Consider the following 23,828-nt stretch of genomic DNA (forward strand, 5'->3'; position numbering starts at 1 on the left):
CCTTTATCACAAATCCTCTCATAAAGTCTCCCCAAACAATATTAAGGTAAGTTTCCATTTCTCTTTTATTTTCTTTGATTTCTCTTTATTTCAAAAAGATACAAAGGGATAAGATATGATCATGCCTATCCCCAAATGATCATGGTCTTCAAGTCTTGATTTGTTTTACCATCTTAAGGAAATATTCCATTCCCACTAGGTCACAGGCCCACTTCCCATTTCCCCTTTCTTTTTTTTTTTTTTTTTTTTATAAAATACATTAACCTAAATAAAATCTAAAATAAGGAAACATAAAATGTGTAGAAAATCTACACATGTGCACCATGCTACCATGCACTAGCACACACTAAATCACTAGGGTGCATTACTATCTATAATGCACCTTAGTGCATTCCACCATAGCTCACATAATTACCTCATTTGTCACACTTAAATAAAATGTAACACTAATAGTAAAATAACATGTTACACAATTATTCACTTATTAAATTAATTAACCAAAACATTTCTAACAATTAAATAAAATAACAAACAATCAAATAAAACAAATAAACAATTAAATAAAATAACAACACTTAAATAAAACAATTCATCACACTTAACATTTAAATCAAATAAAGCACAAAATTTAAATAATCTAAAATTTTTTTTTGGTGCACTACACATTGAGATGTGGCTCCTAGGGCGGACGCGCCGAGGTTATTCAAGGACCAGTGATCTCCTGTTTACCTCATAGGGTGACATGGACAACTAGCGTTCCATGCTCATCATGTATGCTGTATGTTTGTGATATGATGATATGTCACTTTTATGTTATGATATGATGAAATGTTACATTTATGTTATGATATGATGAAATGTTACATTTATGTTATGATATGATGATATGTCATATTTATGTTATGATATGATACGATTATGTTATGATACCATGATGTTTTAGATGAGCGTTAGTGTTTGGTTGTTTGTTGTTTTTCTTACTTGCTTATTTGCTTGTACTTCCTTACTGGGCTTTTAGCTCACCCCCTTACTTTCCTTCCAGGTAGCAAATAGGATTTCTCTATGGCACGCGTGGTGACGTGAGGAGTTCTTCATCATCGGGTGTATGGCGTGGGGCAATCCTATGGACGATAAAAAGATCAACGTGGAATGCCATTTAAATTATGTTTTGTTTTAAGAGACTTTTTCCTAAAATTATCAGTGGGACTTTGTTATTTAAATTATTTGGTTTTCTTTGAACTTTGCATAAAAACCTATGTTTTATTTTAAACTTATGGCGCCAACATGCATGATTTTTAAATAAGTCCCCCTGAGACTTTAATAATGGATGGTATTCTTTTATGAACTATGTTAAGCGAACGTTTTGAAAGTATTAGTCTAGGGCGTTCTTTACAGCACTGGAGTCTACCTTGCGAATGTACATGTAGACCGACCTTTTGGGAAGCCGTTTTATTTTTGGAAATGTTGTGTTATGTTCCTAAACTAGGCTCACTCTACTCTTTATAAAATATGTTTGTATTAAATGTTAAGTATGGCCATACGACTTTTAAAAAGTTTTTTTTATACGGGTTTTTGAGACATTTGGTTAAATGAAAACATTTATATTTCTGCAATATCGAGTCTTAAAAATTTGGGTCATTACACTATGCTCAGGTGGTAGGGAGGGCTCTTTTTTTTTTTAAGGCAAAGGAAATGAGATATGTAGGGAGAGTGCCGAAGAGCGCGAAGCTCAGGCATTGATAGATCTGTTTATTGGATCAGGTGGAGGCAGAGGGCCCAGTGATCATAAAAGAAAATGTATCAATGTATTCGGTACCCCTAGACTAGAAATAGGGTTCTGAAGTGCTCATAGGGGCCATCAGGGCGAGGACAAGGATTGGAAACTCTACCCAGAATGCAATCGGTGTGGGAGGTGCCATCGGGAGAATGCCGAGCAAAGGCATGTTTCTTTTGTGGGATGGTTGGGCACCTCAGAAGGATTGCCTAGGGCTGAGGAAGGATGAGCCAAATGGGGCAGACAGCTTGACTCTAGGTTGAGTGTTCGCTCTGATTTAGTCAGAGGCTGAGGCTGATCCTTTAGTAGGATAGGTCAACTTCGTAGTTCTCATTGTTATATTATTTTGATTGGGTCTGGTGCCATGTTTTCTTTGTTGGTTGCATCTAGAAGAAGCATCAAATTAGTATGTCGATTATGTTGTTATGTTGTGATGAGAATTGGAAATCTTATTGGTAACATGTAAGAGATGAGTTGACTTGATAGAGTTGGTTATGACCGACTTTGATATGATATTGGATATAAATTGGTTAATCAAGTATGGGACTTTAATAGATTGCAAGAAAAAGATGGTAACCCTTGAGCCTGAGGGTGAAAAACTCTTTGTATTTGTTGGCACTGTGCATGGCATTGGAAAAACATTCAAAGCACGCAGTGAAATTGGCATGGTGGGCTCATTGCATACAACAATAAAAAATTTCATCACTCATATAAACAGTTTATATGAACAAGTAAACATCCAGACAGAAACATTAACATACAATATTATTAATCATGCTACATATATATAAATATACAATATATTTATATATAACATATATAAATATAAAATATATTTATATATAACATATAAACACAAAAATATTCAAGAACATGAACAATTACCTCTAAAACCTATCAAGTCTCTTTGAGTCTTTTCGTATATTTATCGATCTTCCTATCCAATGCTTTGACTACTCAAACCACGATCTTTTGGAGTGTTCTCTACATCTCAAGATGTGTGTGGTCACATAGAGAACATGGATTTGCAATTGTAGGAATCACAAGTATTTCTCAACACATGAGAACTTAGATTATGGTTTGAGAATGACTAGAATAAAGAAGAAGAAGAAAGACTTTTTCACTACAAAAATTCTAAGAACTATTCTGAATTATATCTGTGTTGTTGTTGTTTTCGTCTTATTATTCTATATCATATATATAGAGATTATTCTATTACCTTATTATTTCTAATAATAATAGTAATATAATAATAATATCATAAAAATGATAAGAATTGATTTAGATAAATATCTAACTTACCGAATTTGAAAAAACTATTATCAAATTATTAATTAATTAAATAAATAAAATAAAAAACAACACTCATACAATATCAGTACAATTGGTACATGCATGACACAATCCTTGGACTATGTCATGTGTGTACTGTTATTCCTTTTTGAGGGATATTGCATGTTTCTTTTATTTATTTAATTAAAATTCTACAAAATAAGGTATTTATCTTTTTAAGGAAAAGATGACAACCATATTTCAAAATTTAAATTTTAAATTGAAAATTGAAATTGATGATCATCATCTTTTAAAATTCAATAAATCAAAAACTATTTTTTACTTACCAATTTTATTTTCTCCCACTCAAATAATATAATGAATTAATTTATTTGAATATATATGAATTTTGAAAATTACATTTTTAAATTATTAAATATATTTTCAAAAATTAATAATTAATTCCGAATAAATTATTCAAACTCAATTATCATATAATTGCATACTTGACCCGAAGAATAAAATTCTTCTCAAATTCCCAAATTACAGTTTACCTTGTATCAAATCTTACATTGATATGGTGTCGATAGAGCCACCCTAGGGACCTATAAACCTATAATATCAAGCTCCAATAAATACTAGATGATTAATCAAAGCTCTTTGATTAAATAATAATATTTATTAATCTCATGATTACTCCACTATAAATATGAGATTGAACTCTTGATAACTATAGACATATATTTACTAAGTACTTTATTAAAAAATAAAGTGTCCATTGATATAATCATTACATACAACATTAATCCTCTATTAATGGTTCATAATTAAAAGGGAATAAAATTAAAATTTTCCCCTTTTAGTTATATCTTATTCCTAGATTACCATTGACTTTACTAGTGAAGGTTGTGTCACAACAAGTTTGAAAAGTGAGCGCTCATAACCTTTTCCGTTCCAAAAGTCAACCCAATTGGGAACCATTATTCAATCTATAAGAAGGTATAGATTTCATATCTGTTAAACTACGTCCCCAACTATATATATCATTGAGTCCCCAAAACAATTGTTCTTAGCCTGATCATTCTTACAAACCTTAACGCATGAATCAAAGGATCAATTGACATATATAGGAGTTCATAGAAACCTTAGGATTAAGATCATCGTGTATATGATCATCATTTGATTTGTTTGATTAATACTATGTAACAGTGTTTAAATTAGTATTAATAAATAACATCTGATCCAATTCTATATATCACTATATAACATACATTCACTAAAGTTTCTTACTACACTAGTGGCTCGGAACTAGGTCCCTTGTATTCATAATATTAGCGAACCGTACTAGCAGTAATTAATCTAAAGATTCCATAACTTTATTTTATTGTGAACTATTTTAAGTTTATTATCTTAATCTCGATCCTCTCATACCAACATGAGATTAAGACCACATAGATAAACTTTGGAATTTTTGGTATTTACATAATATTATCAACATAATATCGGACATAGTCTACATATATAATAATTCAATTCAATTATTTATTTCATTTAAAATATTTAACAACTACAATTGCTTTAAGGGAACTATTCCTAACAATCTTCCACTTGCCCTAAAGAAAATTGAGGCATCTCTTTCAATATGTCAATCACATTCTCCTGACCGAATTTGTCTAACAAAGTCTTTGTAACAGTTTTGTAAGAAATTGTTTTGAAGTTATCTTCAAGATCATTACATCAATTATATATGTAAAATTTTCTTGAATTAAATGATACTTCATTTTATATGCTTTACACTCTCATGAATTCTAGTTCTTCTAGAATAGTTGTATCTCCATTACTTTCGTGATGAGATACTAGTTGTTTATTCTAGTCTGAAACCCTTTCTAGAATGACAAAGAACTTAACTAAATCGAATAGCCCATTTAACTGCTCGTAGCTGTTACATACAAATCTGAAATGTTCAATACATTTCTAGATTAATGTGTATCCTCCACAGTTAAGGAAGCTAATTCTGATATCAATCTTTGAAGATTTAAAATCAGTTAATCCTTTGGGATTTTAGGTCTCTACATAAATGCACATACATATAATCTCTATTAAATTCAAGATACTCAAAATTAAGTCCTTATATTCGATGCATTAAACAGTCTATCACTGAGGTGTAAGAATACTGTCTCATGTCATTTTTTCTAGTAAGAGAATAAAGGGACATTTATTAATTAGATAATACATTCTCCTGACCGGGAAGGAAAAAAGCCTTTCTTAGATTTTTGTAAGCTAAGGCATTTAAGCTTCTTATCTATATAAGTCGCTTAAGACAGAGCCTAAGGATTGTTTTCTTTCAATCTCTATAGAGTTGAATGTATAGAACATTATTGGCTTTTCTAAATCTAATATTTAGAAATGTTTAGCTAAACATTTATTTTCTATTAACTATTTCTCTACATCATTCCCAATGATTAGAACGTTGTCGATATTAAGAATAACAATCACAAATGAATCTTTCCAGTCGAGATCTTCAACTGATTTTGTCATGTCAGCCATTCAGTAAAGAGTACATAGACATCCATTTAAATTAATCTCAAAATCCATGCATAAACCAGTGAATAAGAGTATGTAAATAGATTCAAGTTTGGCTACAGTAAAATATATTTATTCAAGTACTAAATTCTTCTTTCTATTTATAGCCTTAGGCTATTAACCTAACTTTGAAAAGTCTGTACTTTCCTCTGTTCTCCTCTTCATCTTGAATATCCTATTTCAAATTGAAGTTCAATAAACTTTAGTTTGATGTTCAAGAATCCAGATGTCATAGAATTCCAAATTCCATTTCTAGATTCATGGTGTTTCAACCATTGTTTTCCGTAAAAAAAGTTTTTCATTTCCTATACTAGTATTTGAATGAAGTATAGTAAGATTGTGTTACACACAATTTTAAGTATCTTTACATTTGTAATGGAGTAGTTACTAACTAATGCTCCCACTACAATAATGTTGTACAGAATTTGTGATATTCTTTGGTTTTATCATTGTTAATTATTAGTAACTTGCTTACTTGACCTGCAGTCATTATTTCTAGTACAATTTAATTAGAAAATATAGTGATTATAATAATCATGCTTCATTAAAGTATCGTTAAAGAGATACAAACTCTTTTGTAATCTTTTATGATTATTAAAATGTTTCACTAAATGACTTCATGGAAAACTTTCAATTTATTCACATAACCACTTGTGAATTCCAACTTCTAAGTCTTTGATGTTGTACCATCAAACATGTATAGAGTATAACAAGTGTTAAAATTATAGAAATAATAAAGATGATAATGATTACTCATTATCTAAATAATCTTATCAAATATGATTATATTCCACCTCCGAAATAATAATTTTGCTTAGAATTCTAGTTGTATGTGAGTTGGGTTTGAATTTCAAGTTCACATGCAAATGACTTGAATTCCAAATTTAAGTTTTAGACATCCTTTTGATCAGATAAAACAAGTCTCTAAGTGACTTTACTTTGAATGATGCATGAAAATTTCTAGAAATCTTTTTTGCATTTAATCAAAGTTAAGCATATCTAAAATAAATGTCAATCTATATTGACTTACTATTTATTATTTCTTTTAGCTTTTGAACATTAAAAGGTTCAGCATACATCTCTATGTATTAACTAAACTATTATATGATTTTAGAGAAAGATTTTTTTGGTTAACTTTAATTAACAGACTATACAATCAGGGAGAGAACCATTGAATGGTTGCAATAAAAGATTGTCTTTTATTTGTTTTATGTGTGTAATTAATTAGAAGTCATTCTCAAAAATAATTCACATATATGTTTCACTTAATTTGTGGTTGGAATAAGATGTCTTATTTTTTAAATCTATGATTTGCATAATAATGAGTAATTCATATTTATCATTTATACTCATTGATGAAATAGGTGGAACAAGTATATTTGAAAATTAACAGCTGAATTTATTATTCAAAATAAATACTAAACATTTTCATTCATCAAATAAAGGAATCTAAAAACGTAGTTTCTAGAAAGAATTCTAGAACTACTTTAAAGAAAAAACTTAATACAAAGATGAAAATGAAAAAACTAATTTCAATGTCAGTTATCTCTTGCTATACCAATCTGCAATCATTTTCTTGTTTTTCTTTCGCATTCTTATCTTTTCATGAATAATGTGTTCCTACAAACAAGACAAAAATATGGTGGCATAAAAATTTGAATCAACTATTCAAATATATTAAAAATAATGATCAAATCATATTTACCCTTTCTTCTTGCAAACTTCTTAAGTGATCAAAAGAATCTCTTTTGATCCATTCCCATATCTCATATGTGGATCTAAGGTTCATATATCTTGATTTAGTATCATCAGGTGCAATCTTTAGTATGCAATGACGTGCCAAATAATCAGATCTCATCCAATCTGCATATTTTTTATGACTATCATAATCAGATAAAGTTGATGGTTCATGAGGAGGCACATCAATGTTTGCATCATACACTTTTATGTATGTATGTTTATGTACCAAACATCAAGATTGTTGAAATCTAAAATGAAAATTACTTAGGTAGCCATCACGAGGATTCACTGGTTCTTTCACATTTTGAGGTTCTTGATCACGATAAAGAGAATTAACAATTGTTGCTAGAAATAAATAAATAAAATATAATGAATTAAAATATATAATCAATATAAGATTTTATTTTGAAAAGTAAACATGATGCATGAATGCAACATATATAAACACATAAAAATATATACTAATCCATGATAAATTAATGGACCGCCTTGGGGTAGGTCAGTCTTACTCCAAATTAATTTTGAAAAACATTTCAATTTCATAAGTGAAAACATAAAAACGTCTTTTTCTCTTTTGACCTATGAACTCCCGCTAGTTTGGTCAAGAAGTACTAGTCGTTCTCGAAAGCCCAGATACACCTTTGGAGTGTAACCCATTATTTTCAATCGATGACTTAACTCAAGAGTGTGCCTTATGGTAAGTCAAACTTGAAATACATCACTAATTATATTATCATAAGAGAAGTCAACCTTGAGATAAAATAAACAAATTCAAAAGCCTTTCCTTAGGGAGGCTGCAAACGGAGGCGACACGAGGCCCTTCCGATGCCTCTCGGTGTTCAACCAATAATGGAGATCATGAGACTTATTGTCATAACTCCCTCTCCCACTCACTATTTTGGAAAAGTGTGTTTTTCACAAAATCAATATTTTTTAATTTAATTTGTAAAATAAATTTAATTATTTTTACCAAATAATATTGTAATAATTACTAATCCAATTAAGCAAAACAAAACAAAATTGTGCCTTTAATTCTAATTCTTTAATTAAGAGATTATCATTTTTACTTTAATAAAACATTTTTCATTAAAACAACAAATAAAACAACTTTAATTTTGATTTACCATCTTAACTAATTAATACTAAATTTATTATTATATGATTTATCATATATAAGCATATAACAAAATATAGGACATTCCTAATAGCATGTTTCCACACGAATGTAATGCGTGTTGATTGCATACTGTGTGGGTATATGAATGGCATATTATAATGCATGAAAAAATATTAAACATTTTAACTACATTCAAACATTTATAATAAGTAAATAAAAGCTGGTATGGTAACTTATGGGTATTTCTATAAAAATAACAACACTTGCAAAAAATACATGAAAATGTAACCTAGACTAACTAAGGCCTGGTAAAGAGAACTTTGATATGTAGTCTTGTTGGGTCAAAGCCACCCTTTTCCATATCCATTTTGAATTATACAACTAGTTAATTATTTTTAAAAAACTTTAAAAATAATTAAACTTTAGGTTTTAACACCCAAAAGTTTCTAAGGCCCAATTTGAATTTGGGTAATTTACTTCAAAAATAAAATTAAACAATTTCATTTTAGTAAAATAAAATTCAAGATAATTTTAATTTTGGATATTTTAATTAAAATAATTTAAATTATGGAAGATAACAATTAAAATATTTTTAATTATAGAAATTAATCAATATTATTTCAATTAAACAAATTTCCAAATTAAAACCATTTTAATTCAATTTATGATTTTTAATTAAAATAATCATGGTAACAACACACTAGGGTTTGTAAAAACAAAACCTAGGTATGTACCAAGGGTGTGGCGGTGGGAGGGTGGTCTGACGGTGGAGGAGGAGCAGCTGGGAGCAGGCAGGGTGCACGACTGGGCGTAGGGGCAGGATGCTTGGGCGCAGGGGCGCGGTGCCTGTGTGCAGGGGAGCGTCATGCAGCGGGCAGGTGCACAAGGGGGGGGGGGCACAGTGGCGCGGGCTTGCGCACAGGTAGGTGCACAGCTCGAGGCTAGGCTCGAGCTCGAGGCTCAGGCCACAATGGAATTTTACCCACAATTTTTAAAAGAAAAAATTAAAAAACTTATATTCCCCAAAAATGGCTTACATATTTCTTCTAGAACTTTTAAGAACAACTCATAAACCCAAAACCACCATTATAAACAACCCTTAAGAATCTATCATCATGAAAATAAACATCCATCCATTCAAACATATATCACATATAATATAAAAATGCATATAATCCCACACAACAATTAATAATATGGATAGATTAATGACCTACTCTGGTACCAATTGTTCGAAAAACATTAAGAGCACGCAGTGAAATAGGTTTGGTGGGCCCCATTGCATACACCAATAAAAAAATTCATCACTCAACACAACATACAATATTATTAATTATGAAACATATATATAAATATTCAATATATTGATATATAACATATCAACACAAAAATATTCAAGAGCATGAACAATTACCTCTTGAAGCCTATCAAGTCTCTTTGAGTTTTTTCCTATATTTATCGATCTTCCTATCCAATGCTTTGAGTACTCAAATCATGATCTTTCGAAGTGTGCTCAACACCTCAAGATATTTGTGAGCACATAGAGAACATGAGTTTGCAATTTTAGGAATCACAAATATTTCTAAACACATGAGGACTTGGATTATGGTTTGAAATAGCTAGAATAAAGAATCAGAAGAAGAAGAAGAAAGACTTTTTGTCTGACAAAAATTCTGAGAACTATTCTCAATTATATCTGTGTTATTGTTATTTTCTTCTTATTATTCTCTATCATATATATAGAGATTATTCTAGTACCTTATTATTCCTAATAATAATAGTAATATAACAATATGATAATGATGATAGGAATTGATTTAGGTAAATATCTAACTTACCAAATTTGAAAAAAACTATTCTCAAATTATTAATTAATTAAATAAAAAAATAAAAAAACAAGACTGATACAATATCAATGCAGTTGGTACACACATGGCACAGTCCTTGGACTGTGTCATGCTTATACTATTATTCCTTTTTCAGCGATTTGAATTTTTCTTTTATTTATTTATTTAATTAAAATCAATCTTCTACAAAATAGGGTATTTATCTTTTTAAGGAAAATATGACAACCATATTTCTAAATTTAAATTTTAAATACAAAATTGAAAATTCAAATTGGTGATCATCATTATCATCTCTTTTAAAATTAAATAAATCAAAAACTATTTTTGACTTACCAATTTTATTTTCTCCAACTGAAATAAAATAATTAATTTCAAAAATTAATTAATTAATTTAAATATATATGAATTTTGAAAATTACATATTTAAATTAATAAATATATTTTCAAAAATGAATAATTAATTATTCAACCTCGATTATCATATAATTGCATACTTGACCCAAAGAATAAATTTTTTCTCAAATTCCCAAATTACAGTTTTACCCTTGTATCGCTCTTACCTTGATATGGTGTTGATAGAGCTACCTTAAGGACCTATGGACCTATAGTATAAAACTCCAAAAAATATTATATTAATAATCAAGGATTTTAATTAAATAATCCTATTTATTAGTCTCATTTACTCCACTATAATTATGAGATTATATAAATTGGTTTGTGATCATCTTGGCCATATTCTGAATAAGATTATACCAAAATACCAAGGCCAAGGAACGCCTCAGAGATTAGGAGTTTCCTTGGATTTCTAGGTATTACATGCATTTTGTGGAAGGATTCTCAAGGATTACTACCTCATCGATGGAACTGACATGAAAAAATCAGAAGTTTGCATGGTCAGGTAAGTGTGAGAACAACTTTCAAGAATGGAAATGGTGATTGATTACAATTCTAATTCTGAGCCTTTCTACATATCAGAACAAGTTTATTTTTTATTGTGATGCCTCGAGATAGGGTTTAGGTTGTGTCCTTAGGTAGACAGGAAAGGTGATTGCCTATGGATCACGCCTGTTGAAGGATATGAGCAGAGGTACCCCACACATGATCTAGAACTTGCAGCATTGGTACAATGCGAGATAGATTTCCAGAGAGTTAGCAGAGGATATGACCATAGCTAGAACAAAGTTATTGGTGGGCCATTTTTCCAAAATTACGCTTCATTTTACTCTTTTAGAGAGGATCAAAGAAATATAGTTGAGTGACCCACAGTTGGTAAAGAGTAGAGGGGATGTCCTAGCTAGAGTAGCTAATAACTATATAGTGTCAGGTATGGGTTTATTGAGGTATAAGGATCAGATTTGTGTACAGGTGGACATTGGGATTAGACAGAAGCATTTGAATGAATCTCATCCTACCTCTTATTCTCTACATCCAGGCACCATGAAGATGTACCAAGATCTGAAAGCCTTAAATTGGTAGCATTGGATGAAGAGGGGCGTAACTAAATACTTGGAAAAGTGCCTGACCTATTAGCAGGTCAAGGTAGAGCATCAGAAATAAGTAAGGCTACTACAAGCTTTGGGTATTTCATAGTGAAAGTAGGAGGACATCACGATGGATTTTGTGGTGGGGTTGCCAAGGATAGTGGGCTAGCATGATTCAGTCTGGGTCATTATGGGCCAATATATGAAGTTAGCTAACTTTTTATCAGTGAGGACGAACCATACATTTGACCAGTATGCACATCTCGATGTGAGAGAGATAGTAGGCCTTCATAGGATTTTGAGGTCTATCCTATCGGATAAGGACCTTGTCTTTACTTCCAAATTTTGGGGAAATTTATAGAAGGTAATGAGTACATAGCTGAAGTTCAGTACTATTTATCATCTTCAGACTGATTGTATATCATAGAGGATTATCCAGATATTGGAGGACATGCTGAGAGCATGTATATTGGAATTTTGAAGGGTTATCGAATGAATATTTTCCTCTAATAGAGTTTTTCCTATAATGATAGCCACCAGTTGACTATTGGAGTGACATCTTATAAGATGTTGTATGGTAGGAAGTGTAGATCGCCCATTCACTGGAATGAGATGGGTGAGAGAAAATATTTTGGTCTTGAGGTAGTTCAGAGGACCATTGAGGCCACTGAAAGGATTAGAGTTCGGATGCTCGCTTCTCAGAGTAGAAAAAAATGGTATGCTAATCTGAAACGTAGAAATATGGAATTCCAAGTGGGAGACTATGTCTTCCTTAGAGTTTCACCATGGAAATGGGTGAATTTTTTTGGAAAAAAGGGCAAGTATAGCCCTAGATGTTTAGGACTATTTGGGATCCTGGGTAAAATCAGTCAAGTAGAGCCCTAGATGTGTAGGACCGTTTGGAAGCCCTTACTCCGGCACTGTCGGGCGTACACAATGTATTTCATATTTCCATGTTGAGGAAATATTTATCAGATGAGACTTATGTGTTGAGTTATGAGGATCTAGAACTGGAGGCAGAGTTATCCTATGTGGAGCAGCCAGTTCAGATTTTAGACAGAAAGCACAAGGTCCTGAGGATCAAATTTTTACCTTTGCTTAAGGTAGTATAGAGTAACATCAAGGTCAAGGAAGCAACCTAAGAGCTAGAGCTAGATATTCGAGATTAGTATCCCGAGCTCTTTAGATCAAATTTCGATGATGAAATTCCTGTAAGGAGGGGATAGTTGTAACGTCCTAGATTACCTATAAAGGCTTAGGGCCTTGATTAGGGAGCCAAGATGGAAAATTATGGAAATTATGTGTTTGTGTGATATCTATGTGTATCATTATATGAATATGTGAGTTATATTGTAATATGACTTGATATGCATGTGTTAGGTGTACTAATTATGCATGTGGGCCCGTTTGTGATTGAAAGCGCAATTTTCGTAATTTGGACTCTTATGGGTATATTTGTGCATATATGTGATATATGTTTGGGACTGCATCATTGTGTGGATGTATTTGGGTTACTCGACACGAGGTGATCCTAGGGAGCAAGCTAGTGGGAAGGTCACAACGGGATCAATACTCGACTGAGGGTGAGTCAAGGGGTATTTAGTTCATTAGCAGAATATTGGGTAATGGGAATGAATATTTGAGGACATATTTGGAGATAGTGAGATTAGGAGGGAATTCTAGGGATTTTGACCATTTTTCCCTCGAGAAAGTTTTTGGGTACCCCGAGGCTTGGGATTTGCTTAAGGTTACGTGAACTCAAAGTAACCTCTCGTAATTATAAAACTCATAAAACTCTCTCATTTTATCTCCATTTCTTTCATTTTAGCTCATTAGCATTTTCGAAGGAAACTCAAGTTTCAAGTCTTGGATTGAAGCGAGGTTAGAGTCATAACGATTCTACACAAGATTAAAATCTTGATAGTAGGAGGTTTTGCTGGAAAACAATGTAATCAGAGGTAATCAAAGCTTTAAGTTTTTGAGTTTCTATTTCCTTAAGTTCCAATTTGGAGTTTATGAATTTTGATTTGCATTTTATGGTTCGGTGAGTTTTTGATCGATTTGAATGGCGGGTTTTATTGCTTGGGACATTCCAGGGATGTTGTGAGATGTAATTATGGGTTTGGTACGATTTAGGGTGACTTTTGGGAGGATTTGGATATGAAAAATTAGGGTTTGCAGAGTCGCGTCGATGCCCTTTTCTTGGGCGCTGCAACTTTAATGATCCCAAGAGCCTAGGTAATTCCCTGATCCACCCTTGAACCGCGGCACCTATGGGCTGCACCGCAGCCCATGTTCAGAAAAAAGAGAGATGGCCTCTCTGACTTGAAGGGAGTCGCGGCTCAAAATGGGAATTTTTGCCAAAGTGGGTTTTAAGTGACAGAAACTCAAACCTAAGGGCTCAAGATCGATCCAACTACCCGATTTAGTGGAATTTGATGTCCTGGATGCTAGGACTCGGTTCGGAGGCCTTTATTCACTCATTATGGTCGTGACTAGGTTATTGCTAGGGGCTGAGAACTGAGATCGTGCTCAAGGGTAGTTGATTCTTAACCTTTTCTTGGACAAAATGTAAGAAAACTGCTCCCAATACGTGATGTACATGATTAGGGCTTAGGCCGAATGTTGAATATGGATTTGATTAGGGCTTGGGACCTTGTAAATGCACATGATTTGTAATGACCCAACTAATTCTAAGACCTTGGACCATTAAAACTACTAGACATATCCATTATATTTGATAAAACATACATTAGAAATATTCACAACTTTATTAAAACTCCAAAGTAAATATTGAAATACATAAATGAGCGGTATGGGATCCCATTATTTTAAAATAAAACATAACTTTAAACTAAAGAAAATTGTTTACAAAGCTAAAAGCGGAAAAATACATAAAAACATAATTTAAAGAGACTAAAAATAGCGTCGTCCTCGAATCATTCACGCATTCCATCGAATCCCTTCATCCTTAATACACAAACCAAGCTGCCAAAAATCCTTTTGCCGCCATAACTATTTTCCTGCATACATAAAATAAAGGAATGAGCCCAATGCCCAGCAAGGAAAATCTACTAGCACATACTACACAACACATAAACATAAGACTATATCAAAATCATATACTATAAAACATCTATTATAACTCTGAACCATGATCATAGTAAACATTTGGGGTTTTCTAGCTAACAACAATGAGCCTCAAAATACATTGAGGTTTGCTAGCTAAGCAACTATAAGCCCCTAAGCAACATAAAAACATTTGGGGTTTGCTAGCAAACAACTATAAGCCTCAAAATACATTGAGGTTTGCTAGCTAAGCAACAATGAGCCCCAAAAACTACAAGACATAATCATATATCAAAACATATCATAACACATAACATATAATAATATAAGCATATAAACACTATCCTATTTTCCTCACCAACACTAGGATATTTGAGAACAAGGACAGGATTTGGAACACTCCTAAAACCAACAATAAGAATGGTGAGTATTTGTAAAGATAGAGATGAAAAATAAGAGAACTAAACCACCAAGACGAAGCTTACCAAAAAGAAACCTTAAGTTTAAAGAACTTAAATACCTAACTGAAAACAACAAGTTAGGATCTGAATGAAAACTAAAGAAAACTATGAAACCATACAGAAATGAACTTGAGAATAAGTATACCTTTGAATGTACTAGAACTAATCTACACCTTGATATTGAAAACACACTCTATATCTCACTTCCCAAGTGTTTCTAAAGCTTAAGATGATAAAGCTTTCCCAACCCAAGTGTTTATCACTCTATAGTAACCCTGGGAACTTGAAGGCTCTGAACACAGCTTAAAGAATGAGAAAAATGGCTGGGTACTAGGTCCTATTTATAGAGTTCAAGGAGTGAACTATCTCCTTTTAGCTTGAATAAAAATAATGAGTATTAATTGAAAAATATTTGAATATTCGTTCAATAGGTGCTAAAGACCCAGTCAAAACGTCCAGAGGCTAGTCAATAGGTTAAGGAATGAATCAAGCTTGGCTTCAACAACATTTGAAATTATGGCCCTAATGCCGATATATTGCCCATCATAGGAGATATATAACCTTGCCCTATGTCCCGAGAGCTCGTCGTTTCGTTTGTGCGAAGTTGACGTATTTTTTCGTATTCCCCGTGTGGCGATGCATCGGCTCCTATGCTGTGATATATCGGCATACATAAATATATTAAACATGTAATTGCACTTTTTCTGCATAATTTGAATTGATTAATCAGGTTTGATTGAGTAATACAAGATTCCAGCATGTTCTAGAAGGGTCTAGAGCTTCTAGAATCTTCTATTTTTGAATTATCCACTTAAAATGCTTAAATCCTCAAATAAACAAGATTGTGACAAATGTCATGCTCTTAATGGTCTAGGAAGATTCTAGAGTTTCTAGAACTTTCTTTTATTTAAACTATAATTAAATCCTTAAATAAACATGCACACGACAAGTGTCGTGATCTTATTAATTCTATCCAAACCTTATAGTATAATAAATGATATCTTTATAATCAGCTATATTAATCAAACCTTATGTTATAATTAATATTATTAAACTATAGGTTAAACTTATAAAATCTATAAGTGTCGCTACGAGTGTTCAACTAAGTCCCGACTTGAACCAAAATCCACAGTAACTATCATACTATAACTACTACTAGCTACTACTACTACTACTACTACTACTACTATCTAACTAGCTAATTAAAATTTCGGGACTCTACATGATTATGATTATCACTGTGATTGCTAATTAAGCATGTTGAATGCTCTGTATCTGGATATTTTGTATATGATATATGCATGTCTGCATAATCTGATTGAGAAAAAGCATTGACTTAAAAGTCTAGGGCGACAATAGCGCATTGAGCGCTGGTCGATATGGTTAAGCCTAACTAGGAGCGCATCATATGCTTTTCCGACCTAATGGTCATGGAAAACTCAACGCCAGGTATATTGGGCCAGCTCCAAGGCATAATATATAGAGGATAGGGCAACAGGCCCCGGGGTGACTTATTAGTCCCATATCATAGGATTTGGCCCCGGACTTGACTTATAAGTCAAGAACAACATTAGCATGTTGATTTCTGGTCGAAGGAATTGACTTATAAGTCAAGGGCAACAATAGCGCGCTGAGCGCTGGTCGATATGGTTATGCCTAATATGGAGCTTGACATGTGCTTGACCGACCTATTAGTCGTGGAAAACTAAAGCGCCAGGTATGCTGGTCTAGCTAAGAGGTTGGTTAAACATAGGATAGGACAATGGGCCCCGGGGTGACTCATTAGTCCCATATCCTAGGGCGTTGAGCCCTAGTATGATTCATTAATCATGTACTTTGGGCAATGGGCCACAATATGATTAATTAATCATGTATTTTGGCCAATGGGCCTGAGTATGATCCATTAATCATGTATTTTGGGTAACAGGCCCCGGTAAGATTCATTAACCATATAATTAGGGCAACTGGCCCCATTTGACGTTGTAGTCATTTATATGAATGGTATGCATGCATGAGTAGGGTTATTACTGCCAGACATTTTTATTATAATTTGGTAATGTGTTAACAAATGCTTATGAGCATGTTTAAGTTTTTTTGCTAAGCCTTGGCTCATGGGTGGTATGTGGTGCAAGTAAAGGGAAAAGGAAGTTGGACCATCCCTAAATTGGAGAGTTTCTGTGACGATGTATACATATGCAGCTGCTCGACCACCACGACTAGGGTTTCTCTAAGGAACTAGGGTCAAACCCAATTTTACCGCTTAGATCAGCTGGTTGTAACTTTTCAATTGTAATTAACCTTTTTAAATGTTAGTTTAGGATCCCATGTATGGAATTAAACATTTTAGTGAAATAGTTATACCTTCTGACCAAAAAATTTAACCCTAAACCATTATTCACGTTTAGTTACACTGTAATGGTAAAATGACATGTTTATCAAGTTTAGCACTATTTAAAATACACAGTGTAATGACAACTCCAATTTAGTGTCGTTTTAAGATGTGTTTTTGTGGTAATCTTGAGTCATTTTGTTTGTTTTGTGCAACAATACTCTTGTGTTTGTTTTTATTGTAGGTAAGTGCTATGAATCGTTAGATAAATGTGAAAAGAAGTGGAATTGGTTGTTTGTCTCAAAGTGGCAATAAGGACGAGTTTTGATAAGCTTTTGATGAAGGAAGGACGTTGAAAGATTAAGATGTGAATATATATATAATTAGAGTCGCGGCATGGTCTTAAGGGTCGCGACTCTACCGAAGTTAGAGGCTGCAGGTTTGCTGAAAGGAATTAGGGTCGCGACTTGGTCAATAGAGTCGCGACACTAGTACAAGTCAGAGGCAAATTCAGGAGGTGCATCAACACGTGGGTCGCGACCTGGGTTTAGAGGGTCGCGACGTGTGGTAAGGGTTTGTTTAATTCATTACAAGCCAACTCTATAGTCACTTGGGAAGACTTGGCTCAGAAATGATGCGTGGGAACATTTTAAAGAAATGCGAAGGAAGTCCCAACATCATGGAATAGAGAAGTGGCTACTGGTGCATACGTTTTGCAATGGTTTCAGGGGAAAAACAAGGACAACTATTGTTGTAGCATTAGAAGGATCGTTTATGAGAAAAAACACTAATGAAGCTTATGAATTACTGGAAGAGATGGCCATGAATAACCACAATTGGTTCACTGAGTGTGAGAATAAGAAGGTGAGAGGGATTTATGTGATTTGGGTGCAAGCATTAATTTAATGTCGTTGTCCGTATTTAGAAGACTTGGTTTGGGGGAAGCTAGACCCACTATTGTTACCCTACCATTTGCTAATCGTTCATTAACACACCCTCAAGGTATTATAGAGGACGTTCTAGTAAAGGTAGATAAATTCATCTTTCCAGTAGATTTCATTGTTTTAGATATGGAGGAAGACCATTTTTAGGCACGAGGCAAGCTTTGATATATGTCCAGAAGGGTGAGTTAAGGCTAAGAGTACAAGGTGATGGGGTAGTTTTTAATGTCTTTGAAGCCTTGAAATATCCTTCCGCTAGTGAAAATTGTTTTAGTGTTAGTGTATTGGAGGAACAAGGTGAAATGGTTCAAGTCTATTGAGGATCCACTTGAGTTGAGTTTCGTTGGAAATCCAAAAGAGTGTAATGGTACTGAAGCCAACGAATATGTTAAATGGTTGACCTCATCGGGGCAAATTTATAAATAAAAATATGAGGAATTGGGACAAGTGCCTGAGAGACCTCTCCCATCTATTGAGAAGCCACCAGTTCTTGAGTTAAATACATTGCCTGATCACCTTTGTTATGCATATTTGGGTGAGAAAAACACACTAGCAGTTATTATTTCGGCTTCGTTGTCTCTGACTGAAGAAGCGAAGCTACTTAGAGTGTTGATGGCTCACAAGCTAGCCATTGGGTGCACTTTGGCAGATATCAAGGGTATAAGCCCCTCAACGGTGGCTTGACAGGCAACCATAAACTGAATAAGGCAACCAGGAAAGGCCATTTCCCCTTTCCTTTTTATAGATCAGACGTTCGACATATTGATAGGCCATCCTTATTACCATTTCTTGGATGGGTATTCGGGATACCATCAAATTCCCATAGCACCGGAGGATCAAGAAAAGACTACCTTCACATGCCCTTATGGAACATTTGCAATTTGGAGAATGCCATTTGGGTTATGTAATGCTCGAGCAACCTTTCAGAGATGTATGATGTCTATCTTCTCAGATATGGTGGAAAAATGTATAGAGATCATTATGGATGATTTTTCAGTCTTTGAGGCGTCTTTTGATGGATGTTTGGCTAATTTGGAGAGGGTTTTGAAAAGATGTGAGGAGTCAAATTTAATATTAAATTGGGAGAAATGTCACTTTATGGTGACAGAAGCAATAGTCTTGGGCCATATAATTTCACGCCATGGTATTGAGGTAGACAGTGCCAAGATATCTAAAATAGAAAAATTACCTCCACCGGTGTCTATTAAGGGGGTTCGTAGTTTTTTGGGCCATGCTGGATTTTATAGGAGGTTTATAAAGAAGTTTTCAAAATTTTTGAAACCCTTATCTACTCTACTTATGAATGGTGTGGTATTTAATTTTGATGCTGAAAGTGTAAGGGAATTTAATACGTAGAAGGAGAAATTGGGAACTTCCTTTTAAATTGATATGCAATGTGAGTGATAATGAAGTAGGAGCGGTTCTGGGACAAAGAGTTGACAAGGTTTTCTGAACGGTTTATTATACTAGTCGTACCTTGAGTGAGGCTCAATTAAATTATGAAACTACGGAGAAGGAATTACTTGCAATTGCTTTTGCATTTGATAAGTTCGGGCCATATTTAATTTGTAATAATGTGAGTGTTTACACAGATCATTCCTCTTTTAAGTACTTTATGACCAAGAAGGATGCTAACCTCACTTGATTCGATGGGTCTTATTATTGCAAGAGTTTGATATGGAAATTGGTGACAAAAAGGAGACAGAAAATCTAGTTGCGGATCATTTATCTAGATTGGAAAAAGGAGAAGAGCCTAATGAGAAAGAGGAACAAATTGATGAAAACTTCCTGGATGAACAGTTAATTACCATTGAAAGTGAAGAAAATCTACCTTGGTTTGCTGATTATGTCAATTATTTGGCAGCTATAGATGTACCTTCGGACATGTCAAGGCAACAACTCAAAAGGTTATATTTGGAAGCCAAGCATTATTCTTGAGATGAGCCCATTCTCTTTCGTCATTGTGCTGATCAAGTAATTAGAAGATGTGTTCCAGAAGAGGAGATGATTTTCATTCTTACTCATTGCCATACTTTACATTGTGGTGGTCACTTTGGAGGAACATTGACAACAGTAAAAGTTTTGCAATGTGGGTTTTATTGGCCTATGTTTTTTAAAGATGCTAGTGCCTTGGTCAGGAGTTGTGATCATTCCAAAGGATTGATAACATATCAAGAAGAGATCAGATGCCAATGACTAGAATTCTAGAAGTTGAGTTGTTTGATGTGTGGGGAATAGATTTTATGGGACCTTTCCCGTCATCTAATAATAACAAGTAAATTTTGCTGGCAGTAAATTAAGTTTCTAAAAGGGTGGAAGCTGCAGCGACTCCTACTTGTGATGGTAAGTAGGTACTTAAATTCCTTTATAAAAATATTTTTACATGTTTGGGTACTCAAACATCAATTATTAGTGACAGAGGAAGTCATTTCTGCAACAAGTCATTCACAACTCTATGCGCAAGTTATGGAGTTCATCATTGAAAGGCCTTGTTCTCTCATCCACCTATAAATGGTCAAGCAGAAGTGTCAAATCAGGAGATAAAAAGTATTTTGGAGAAGACTGTAAATACATCAAGGAAGGATTGGTCAAATTTTTTTGATGATTCATTGTGGCATATTGCACGACTTTCAAGACTCCGATTGGTATGTCACCATATCGACTGGTGTTTGGAAAGACATGACATTTACCAGTGGAACTTGAGAACCAAGCTTATTGGGAAGTAAAAAAACTAAACGTTGATCTATTTATGGCAGGACAGAATAGGCTTCTAGAGTTGAACGAGCTTGATGAATTTCGAAATGAAGCCTATGAGAATGCAGAGACTTATAAAGAAAATTCTAAGGAATTTCATGATAAAAGGATAATTAGGAAGGATTTCCAACAGGGAGACAAGGTGCTATTATTTAATTCTCGATTGAAGCTTTTTCCAGGAAAATTAATGTCGAGATGGTATAGACCATTCATATTTGTTGTCTTATTGCCGTATGGAGCGGTGAGGATTCATAGCGAGAAGACGGGACACTTTAAGGTGAATGGTCAGAGATTGAAGCACTATTTGGAAGGGCCGGTGGAAAAATGCTAGTCTGTGTTTCTTTTGGAACCCCTTTGAATTAGGTATTCAGCGTCCGGCTAAATGACATTTATAGCAAGAAGACCATGCATAGTTTTTGTCTTATTGCTTTTGGAACCCCTTTGTAAAATTTATTTATTTATTTTTGTTTTATTTTTTGAGTAAAATGAATGTAAAAAAAACCATGCAATTCATGAAAATGTCATTTTTAAATTGGTTTGGAGGTCAAGTCGCGATTTAAACTAAGTCAGAGAGTAAGGACTACGAAGGAGGAGGCGGGCTGCGACTTGAGCTTATAAGTCACGACCTAAGAGAAGTTAGAGAGCATATGGGGTCTGGTGGTAGAGGAAGGCCACAACTTGATAGTGCTGGGTCGCAACGTGCCTCTGTCATAAAGGACAAAATTCGTATAAACTAGTTCTTTCTCGACCCATAACCGTCATTTCAAAATTTTCATCCTTCCAACCAATTTTTTTTTTCCAGAATCTCTCTCATTTTTCCATATTCCTTTTTCGTAAAATAACCATAAAGCTAAACCCACAACTTCCTAGATACATATTCCATTCTATCTTTCTTCTAATCAAAACCCTAAATAGTTCTATTTGTGGCATTGAAGATGGGAGGAGAATTTGCAGAGTGGGCAATCTCAACAACTCAAAGGCACATAAGTCTCTCCTTTTTAATGTTCTTCAAGTTTCGGGTTGGAGTAATTTTAAACTAGATACACCAGAGATTTCATTGGAATTTTAGGATACATTGTTAGTATATATTGTTTTCTTTGAGTTGGTATTATTGGGGTATTAATCAGTTGAGGGAAGTAAGATAAATTAGCCGAAGTGATGCATAATTTTTGTTGTAGTATTTGGTGCATTGTGTTATTATGGGTCCAAGAAAACAACTTGTTAGGTCTACTTCTTCTAAAAATACTAATCGCCCTTCCACTTCCCACACCCAACCACCACAACCACAGCCAGCCCCACCGCCACCACCCCTCCTCATGAATTTGACCCTACACGATTCATTAGTAAAGATGCCTTTAACCATTATCAAAGGTTGTCTCAACGTCAAGTAATTCAAGAACGGAGCATGGAATATCAAGAAAAACCATATCCTCAGGAAACATATGACATAATTTGGGCTGAAATTCAAAGTCGCAATTGGTAAAGTTTTGTGGACCATTGAATGACCAAGGCCAATTGCTCGATGGTTTATGAATTTTATGCTAATTTTTCAGGAGCGGGTAAATAGGATTGTCTTTGTACGAATTGTTTTGGTAGAGTGCCATATTGATAATATTGATGCTTTATATGGATTACCGATGTTTTCATAGGGGGACAATGAATAATATCAGTTGGCTTATCATAGTTAGATTAATTGGGGTGACGTGGCTGAAACATTAGGCATTCCTCGTGCTAGTTTTGTAATGCAAGATGGATAGCCGAAGCATTTCAGACGGTTTCAAATGAATAAGGTGGCAAAGGCTTGGACAATCATTGTGAGTGTGAGGCTTATGCCGAACACTCACTTATCTGAAGTCAGAATTGATCGGTATCTTCTTGTCTACGCTATAATGATGGGACTCACCATTGATATTGGGCGAGTTATCGGAACTAGTATCCAAGATTTATGCCGAATGACTACCATTGCTAGTTTGGGGCATGGATCGATGATTACTGATTTATGTGAGATGTGGGAGGTGTCTAAATATCCTAGTGATATTTATAGGTAAGCAATGAGGCCCATCTCTCGAGCTTTTGTGTTTAAATTAAATGCCCCATCCTTGGAGCCACCTGCACCACAACCCCACCATGTGAGAGTTGAAGACGAAGGAGATGTTGCCAATGAACCGCCTTTGCCATTGCTCAACCAGAAGAATTAAGGGCAGCGGAGGAGGAGAGGAGAAGAGCTTCTCCTTAATTTATGGCAATTGAGGCTCCACCAGATCCGCAAATGGCAAGATTGGATTACATCTTCTATACCCATTATTATTTGGGGGAGCTTCATGATTATCATTGGGCCCAACAGTACTGACAAAATGAGTTGGTTTACCGGGTGTCTAATCAGAAGGAGGACCGACATTATTTCCCTTACCCACCACCTTGGCATCCTTTCCCAAATCCACCACCATTTTAACATGATTC

General features: G+C 34.0%; 1 protein-coding gene across 1 annotated transcript; it reads left to right on the plus strand.

Annotated features, from left to right (window-relative positions):
* Window positions 1-21,363: 21,363 nt before the first annotated feature.
* LOC133832903 (uncharacterized) lies at window positions 21,364-21,699 on the plus strand. Its single transcript, XM_062263180.1, has one exon. The coding sequence runs from the start codon at window positions 21,364-21,366 to the stop codon at window positions 21,697-21,699; it is 336 nt and encodes a 111-aa protein (XP_062119164.1).
* The last annotated feature ends 2,129 nt before the right edge of the window (window positions 21,700-23,828 follow it).

This window comes from Humulus lupulus, chromosome 4, assembly GCF_963169125.1.
Source record: "Humulus lupulus chromosome 4, drHumLupu1.1, whole genome shotgun sequence".
Classification (NCBI taxonomy): domain Eukaryota; kingdom Viridiplantae; phylum Streptophyta; class Magnoliopsida; order Rosales; family Cannabaceae; genus Humulus; species Humulus lupulus.